Here is a 7,710-nt window from a genome sequence, read left to right as displayed (position 1 = left end):
CGGTGCATCAGTAACTAAAGGGCTGCGCTGTGCATCAGTAACTGAAGGGCTGCGCTGTGCATCAGTTACTAAAGGGCTGCGCTGTGCATCAGTAACTAAAGGGCTGCGCTGTGCATCAGTTACTAAAGGGCTGTGCTGTGCATCAGCAACTAAAGGGCTGCGCTGTGCATCAGTTACTAAAGGGCTGCGCTGTGCATCAGTTACTAAAGGGCTGCGCTGTGCATCCGTTACTAAAGGGCTGTGCTGTGCATCAGTAACTAAAGGGCTGCGCGGTGCATCAGTAACTAAAGGGCTGCGCTGTGCATCAGTAACTAAAGGGCTGCGCGGTGCAGAAGGTGGTCAGCAAGAAAGTCGAGTGATCGACTCCTGAACATGCTGGTTAGGTTGGGTGGTAACTCTTCACTGTCCTTTAATGAGTGTTTATTTCTATATGTGACAACAAAGACTGCTGGACACAACTCCTCGACCCTGTCCAGGATTCAGCAGGTTCTGTATTTTCTGGACTATGTCACTTTTTTTTTTCATAGTTTGACCAGACCAGCGACGTATAGTCCGAAGCAACATGAAAACATTTTTTTTTATCTCTATTCATGACGTAATTGTTGACTGATGTGTTAAATGTTCATTCATACTGACATGAACCAAAGAGTAAACATTACCATTTGCAACTACTAGAGGGCCCTCTAGGCTTTTGACAACTATTTGATGTTCCTCTACTGTGAACCCCCCACCCCGCAAACATTCACTTAGAGACAACTGAGAAAAACTTAACACAAGTAAAATGCCCCCAAAAGTGATGTGGAATGAGATCGGTGAATTTACCAGTAACTTTCTTGTCGGACTCATTGGCTTGTTCTGTTAATTAAACCTGTTCTGGATCCCAGGTTTGTTCTGTGCGTTACTGTTCAGATTAAATGTCTGTTCTTGCACTTTGTGAAATACACGTCTAAATAAATGCGACCTATACTCCAGAGCGAGTTACAGTGTATAAGCTATATTTTTAATGTTTATATCAACATGATTATAGGACTGAGAAATAATCCAGTGAACTGACAAACTGTTAGCTGATATCTTATTCTAGATATGTTAAAAAAATCTTACAAACGAGCGATCGTATCAGAAGAATGAGCCTTTTGAGACGTACTTTTGAAGCTGTGCGAGATAAACTGCGTTACGATCACAGATCGAGTTATGAAACTAAACCTCGTGAAACGCAGAGAACTTCAAAGACTTGAAGAGTTGTGAGAAATCTGCAGTAGTTCAAAGGTTTCTGTTTGTCAGGGCACTTTCATCCTGCTGATGACTGTTTTTCATCTCAACGTGTCATGGCCTCTGAAACTCTTTGCCCCCACCATCTTACTTCAGCTCCTGGGCGATGGCTGCGATCTGCTCCACTCTGTCCTGGTGAGCAGCGAGGTCGCTCTCGAAAGCCTCGTGCTTCCTCATCAAGGCTCTGATCTCCATCAGAGAAGCCGACTCGTAATCCTTTTGGGACAGAAGCTCCTCCTTACCTGAAACAGATTTCTGATTTAAAAACTGCTCCCATGTGCACAGATGTTGGGACTCGAAGTGTTAATAATCTTTGGGCTGTCTTCATGTCTGCGGCTGCTTTGTTCACACTGTCCCCATAAATTAATTTGATCACTAATGTGCTTGGACCTACTTATTTATTCAACAACAACAAAGCCCTTTGCGTTGTTTACCATTGCCTCCTGTTGTCTCTACCTGCAGTCCAGGACTCGTGCATGGCACACTTCTGCTTGAACTTCTCGGCGAGGTGGTCGAGTCTCTCCAGACGGCGGATCTCGGTGAGCAGCCACTCCTCATAGCCCTTCTCCACCTGCTCCAGACCCTTCCAGGCGTTGGCAATGTCCTAAAGTACAAGAGGATGTTTTTGTTTTGTTACCGTAGAAACAAAGACCCATTTAGCATCCTGTTAGATGAGAGCAACAGATCTGCAATAATGCAGAATGGAGTTGTACAACTCTTTGTACGTTGGACCAGAACCATCGCCTGCAGTTGGTCCAGAACGCTGCTGTCTTTTAACAGGAACCAGAAGGCATGACCACATCCCTCCTGTTTTAGTTGACATACTGGCTACCTGTTCTACTTTGTATTGACTTTAAGATTCTTTTACTGACTTTTAAAGTTGTAAAGGGCTTGGCACCCAGTTACTTAATGGATATGTTGCATTTTATAATCCAGAGTACTGAGATCCTCCAGTCAGATGCTTTTAGCGCAGCTGAGGGCAAAATAAAAATGCAGAGGGGATGGGCTTTTGCTATGGCGGCCCCCCCAGACTCTGGAACAATACACTGATGTTTGTTCTGCAGAGTCCATACAGTCCTTTAAATCCCGTCTCAAATCTCACTTTTTGCTCTGGCTTTTAACTCATGTTTGGTTTGAGTTCCATCTGAACCTCTGAGGTTGTTATTTTCTTGTTTTAGTTTGTTCTTACCTGTTTTATTATACTTGTGTTTATGTTTGATCTTTCATTTATTTTTTGCTGATTTCTTGTTTGTGAAGCACTTTGGTCAACACTGCTGTTTTTAACATTGATAAAGAACTGTGTGTACCAAAAACTACTAGAACGGATGCCTTTGGACCATCCTACACACTCAGGTATGCGACAAACGTGAATCCCATTTTCCAAACACCATTACCTCAGTATTTATTGTTTTAGGATGTGATGTTTGCACCTTGTTCTTTTCCTTTCATTTGTTTGCTGTGGTTTAACAAATTATTACATTGAAGTCTTAAAGCAGTTCAGTTTGGATCATAGTAGATCTGATTGGGGATTATGAAACATGCCTGTAAAGTATCCTGAATAACCCACGTAGATACATCTAACAAGGTCAGGTCAGGTCCTCTGGGTGGATTCTTCTTGTTGAAACGTTACGACTAAAGAAGTCCTTTGGACAAAGGACGAACGTTTCACAAGCTGAATCCGTCCAGAGGACCTGACTTAACCTTTCTCATTCATTCAACCTTTATTTATACAGGTTGGTCTCATTGAGTTATGAGGACTCATTTACAAGAGAGACCTGTTTTAAACAAAAAACATAAATGAGGTACACACAACAATAAACAATCATATTCTGAAAGCATATAAAATGAAAGGTAAATACAACAAGAACTGTGTCGTCTGCATAGAAATGTAGGGATGCATCAGGAATGATCTTACCTACATATGTAGATTGTGAAAAGGGTGGGACCTAAGACTGAGCCTTGTGGTACACCTTTATTGACAGTTAAATAGCTGGAAGAAGTACCGTTATGTTGAACACATTGCCTTCAATCTGAGAGGTAATTAGGAAACCAACCAATAGTGTGGTCTGAGAAACCAATGTCTGTGAACATTTGTGTCAATCTACAGAAAAATAGAGTTTATGCTTCTATGCATCTGGATGAAGCCAAAACATAAAGCAAGAAAGAAAAGGAAGGAGTGTGATCTTTCTAAATGATGCTGTGCAGCAGCAGCTACTCACCGACACCATCTTGCCCTCGGAGGGCATGAAGGCGGGCCTGTTGCTCAGCCTCAGTTTAGTCTGCAGGGTGTTGAAGTTGATCTCCAGCTGACATTTCTCCTGCACGCGTGGCGGCTTGTGGACGCGGCGGTAGTCACGGAAGTCCTCCAGCTTCTGCTGCATGGCGCGCATGGTCTGCTCGGCCACGCGGTTCTCCAGCCAGGGGATGGTGCGGCGGATCCACTCGAGCAGCTGCAAAGATCACGAAGCGGTGAGGATTGTCCAGAAAGTTTAAGGTTTGATACGTATTTGATGCAGGGCATCACATCGATGAAAACTTCAGTGTCGTGCATCTAAAGTAAAAGCTGTTGACATCTCAGCTGGTGTCAAAGTGCCCAGATGTTGGATCACGTTACGGAACATCTGTGAGTTTGTGCTGCAGGTTCTCACCTCACTGGCCAACTTTTCATACTCCTCCATCAGCTTCTCGTTCTCCTGGTTCACTGCCAGCACCTTGCAGATACGGTTAGCAGCTGTCTCAGCCTGAGACGAAGCAAAACAACTTATTAAATAAAATGTATATCAAAATTCACACTACTGTTTTATTCATTTAACATTTGACCTGGTTATATGTTGACAGAGTCATTTAATCCAGTCCTTGATAAATAAAACTAAATCTGACCTGCTCAGCTCCAGCAAAGGCGTGATAAAAGCAGGACACGTAGGTCATGATGGCCTTCTCGTCGGGTTTAGGTGTGTTCACAATATCTGAAGTTAATAAAAGCAAATATTACGAAAAACAGCTTAGGATGATCAAACTCTAAGAAGCATTGTTAAATAACATCAAGTTCTTGTGATACTGAAGCTCTAATGTATGACAAACTGTAAAGCTGATTTAAGTCACATTAAAAATAATTTATTCACCCTTGAATTTAACATGAGAAGATGTATAAATTAAACTGATTTATATCCTGATGCGTGCTCATTAATCCAGGTAGAAAATAAAAAATAAATAAAAAAAAGTTAAATCTGGTCCTCTGGACATAAAAAAAACAACAAAACAAAAAAAATTGTAGAAATGTTTCGTCTTTCACCCGAAGGATGAAACGTTTCTACAATTTTTTTTTTTTTTGAATGTCCAGAGGACCAGATTTAACTTTTTTTTAGATAAACTGATTTATGAATAGATTAAAACATGATTTGTAATATTTCATGATAGCAGCTGCTAAAAACTGTTCTGATCTCAGAATCATCAAATACTCAAGTGGATTTAAACGTGCAGGTTTTTAAGCCGATCAGTGAATGTCAAAGACAAACAGAACATTTAGACCTTCCGTCGTCTCCCAGTGTTCATTCTGTCTCAGTATAAATAAGAAGAAAAGGTTTCTGCCTCCTGGCTTTGTTTCCCAGCCTCACCCTCAGCGTCGAGCATCTTGGGGATGTCCAGGAACTTCTCAGCTACTTCGAAGGCCGTGTTCAGGTTACCAATAGGGTCATCCTGGAGCCGACACAGAACGAGTGTCAGAACGTCGGACTTTGTTTGGTTTCAGAAGTTGGCACATATTTGGTAAGGCACAAAATGTGGCCCGAGGGCCATTTGCGGTCCTTACAGTGATTTTGTGCAGACCACAACTGCAGTTTAAGAATGGTATCATTTTATCCAGCAGGCTTAAGAGGTCGATGAAGACTTTCTGCAAATTACTTGGTAATCCTTTTTTTGTATAATGTTTAGATTTAACAGCAAAACTGATGAAAAACAGCTGGTAGTCACTAAAACAGATTCATGGAGGGTTGGAAGGAACAAGAATGCAGTTGATCAACTTGCATGTCCATGATACCGCTTTATATTCCTTTAAAAATATCCACTTTCTCCCCATCGATTACTAAATAAGCTGAAATTATATTTTTTTGAAAACACCTGTTATATTTATCCAAGTTTTATGATTTATTATCCAAAAGTCCACTTTTCAGTAGGTCAGTGAAAGTTTGTTGTAGGATAAAGGGTTAGTATTGTACTTAATTTTATTATGTATATACATGTATATATATATGTATGTATGTATGTATGTATGTGTATATATATATATATGTATGTATGTATGTGTATATATATATATATATATATATATATATATATGTATATATATTTTTTTTTTACCCTAAACATTATATTTAAAACATATCACCATTAAATCTACAGAAGGTCTACATCTGCATCAACCTCTGAAGCCTGTGGGTCAAAATTATACCATTCTTTAATTGCAGTCGTGGGCCACACAAAACAACTCCAAGGGCCGCAAATGGCGCTCGGGCCACACTTTGGACACCCCTGCCATGCGCAATAGACCAGAGAAGGAAACGATGGTCACCTTTCTCAGTTTGGAGTAGTCGATGAGGTCAGGTCTGTGTCTGTGGATGAGGGCACACAGGGCCAGGCCGTCCTTCCAACTGAACCACGAGGAGGAGAGGAAACAGAAAACACCAGATGATTTCAACAGGAAATTGAAACAGGACAAAGTCTTCATGTAAAGCTTCACAGCAGAACACAAACTATAATCAAAGGGGTTGCAGTGTCGGGTTGTTGCCACAGAGGGGCGCTGCAGACCAACCTGATATGGAAGTTCTGCACATTGACGTTCCTGTAGGGGGCAGTCTTCCTCTGGCACCACAGCAGCAGACCCTCCTTAGCAGAAGTCTCTGCAAACAAGGAGGGACACGGTGAGCGAGGAAAAAATGACCTCAGTGACGTTAGAGGTGATGTTAAAAAAATTAATGCAATCAAGGAGGACCAAACGTGAGACTAAACAGAAATAAACTGAACAGTTTTTAAACTTGTTCAAATCAACATCCAGTAAAAATGGGAATGTTAAATGTTTAAACTCGTTTGACTGGTCATAATAAAATACACGGCATGGTTCTGCAGCGGTGGAGCAAAGAGGTGAAACCAGGTGCTGAGCAGGTAGAGGAGGACTTCACTGAGGAACAGGCATGTGGTAGAACAAGATAAACATGGTCTGATCAAATAATGAGTTACCAGCTAACAATATGAAGGTTCAATGAAAACAGCCTGAGGAGCAGAGCTCACACTGAGCACGAACATTATAGTTCCTTTTCAGGGTGGAATGATTTTTTTTTACAACTGGGTGTCGAACAATACACACATACAGGCTCAAATACACAAATACATTCACCTATGCTTTAATAAGTACTGCTGACAGTTGTTGCTGGTTTGTTTTTTGTCATCCCCTTTAGCAAAAAGTAGTTTATTTAAGTATACTACAAGTATACTTATTTTACACTAAAAATGAGGAAGTGTACTTGAAGTTTACTTTTTATAAACTTTATTTGATATAACATTTTTCAGTCAGGTCATCTGGACAGTTTTTTTTTTTTTTTGTGCTGAAACGTTTCGCCTTTGATCTGGAAGGCTTCATCAGTCAAGGAAAGATGAAGCTTTCCAGATCGAAGGCGAAACGTTTCAGCAGAAAAAAATAATTGTCCAGATGACCTGACTGAAAAATGTTGGATTGTATACCTGGATTATTGAGCATGGACTTTGTTGTTTATTTGATATACTTAAAAATAGTATAAAAATGTCTCAATTTAGTCCAAACAAGTATTAAATCAGTATACTTCTAGTACACTACAAGTATGGTGTGTAGTATACTTGATATACTTATACTTAACTTAAAGTATACTTCAAATGTACTACTTTTTGTTAAGGGAGCGATTACAATCGACTGCAGCAGCTAGATTATTTATTTTTTTCAGCCACATTATACAAGAGTTTGTTTGACTGAGGTTGTGATCATCACTCGAAACAAAAAGAAAAGTCCTTGGAATTAGTGAAGATCTGTGTAAGAAGGTTGGTGTCGATTATCAGTCATTTACGACAGGACAAATCTAAAAAGTAAAAAAAATAATAATAATAAAGCGACTGGACACTGTATACATTCTGTATTCTTCAGGTTTTCATCTATTCGTTAATAGAATACGTCCAGTTTCTTACAACCTTTTTGGACCTACAGTATGTAAGGAGGAGTGCAAATGGATTAGGGAGTTAAGGAACAACCAAGCCTGCTATGAACTGGAAAATACTGGAATACCAGTATCACCAGTATCACCAGAACAGCTTCTACCCTGAGGCTGTTAGACTCATGAATCTCTAACCAGGATAATCAATGTGAAAAATCACATCATGTTGCTGCTGATCTGTTTCATGTTGCTGCTGATCTGTTTCATG

The 7,710-nt window shown here is 40.3% G+C and overlaps 1 protein-coding gene across 1 annotated transcript in view; it reads right to left on the bottom strand.

Annotated features, from left to right (window-relative positions):
- The window catches only part of actn3b (actinin alpha 3b), a 42,464-nt gene that overhangs the window by 5,954 nt on the left and 28,800 nt on the right, over positions 1–7,710 (bottom strand). Inside the window, exons 5-12 of the mRNA XM_037675574.1 lie at positions 6,077–6,164; positions 5,837–5,915; positions 4,884–4,965; positions 4,150–4,235; positions 3,918–4,010; positions 3,489–3,719; positions 1,726–1,873; positions 1,361–1,511 (exon numbers count right to left, since the gene is read on the bottom strand). Of these exons, the coding sequence (XP_037531502.1) occupies positions 1,361–1,511; positions 1,726–1,873; positions 3,489–3,719; positions 3,918–4,010; positions 4,150–4,235; positions 4,884–4,965; positions 5,837–5,915; positions 6,077–6,164 (958 nt within the window). The remainder of the gene's footprint in view (positions 1–1,360; positions 1,512–1,725; positions 1,874–3,488; positions 3,720–3,917; positions 4,011–4,149; positions 4,236–4,883; positions 4,966–5,836; positions 5,916–6,076; positions 6,165–7,710) is intronic.

The sequence above is a fragment of the Nematolebias whitei genome, chromosome 1 (genome assembly GCF_014905685.2).
Source record: "Nematolebias whitei isolate Nwh7 chromosome 1, NemWhi1, whole genome shotgun sequence".
In the NCBI taxonomy this organism is placed as follows: domain Eukaryota; kingdom Metazoa; phylum Chordata; class Actinopteri; order Cyprinodontiformes; family Rivulidae; genus Nematolebias; species Nematolebias whitei.
This window is presented reverse-complemented; position numbering and strand designations above follow the sequence as displayed.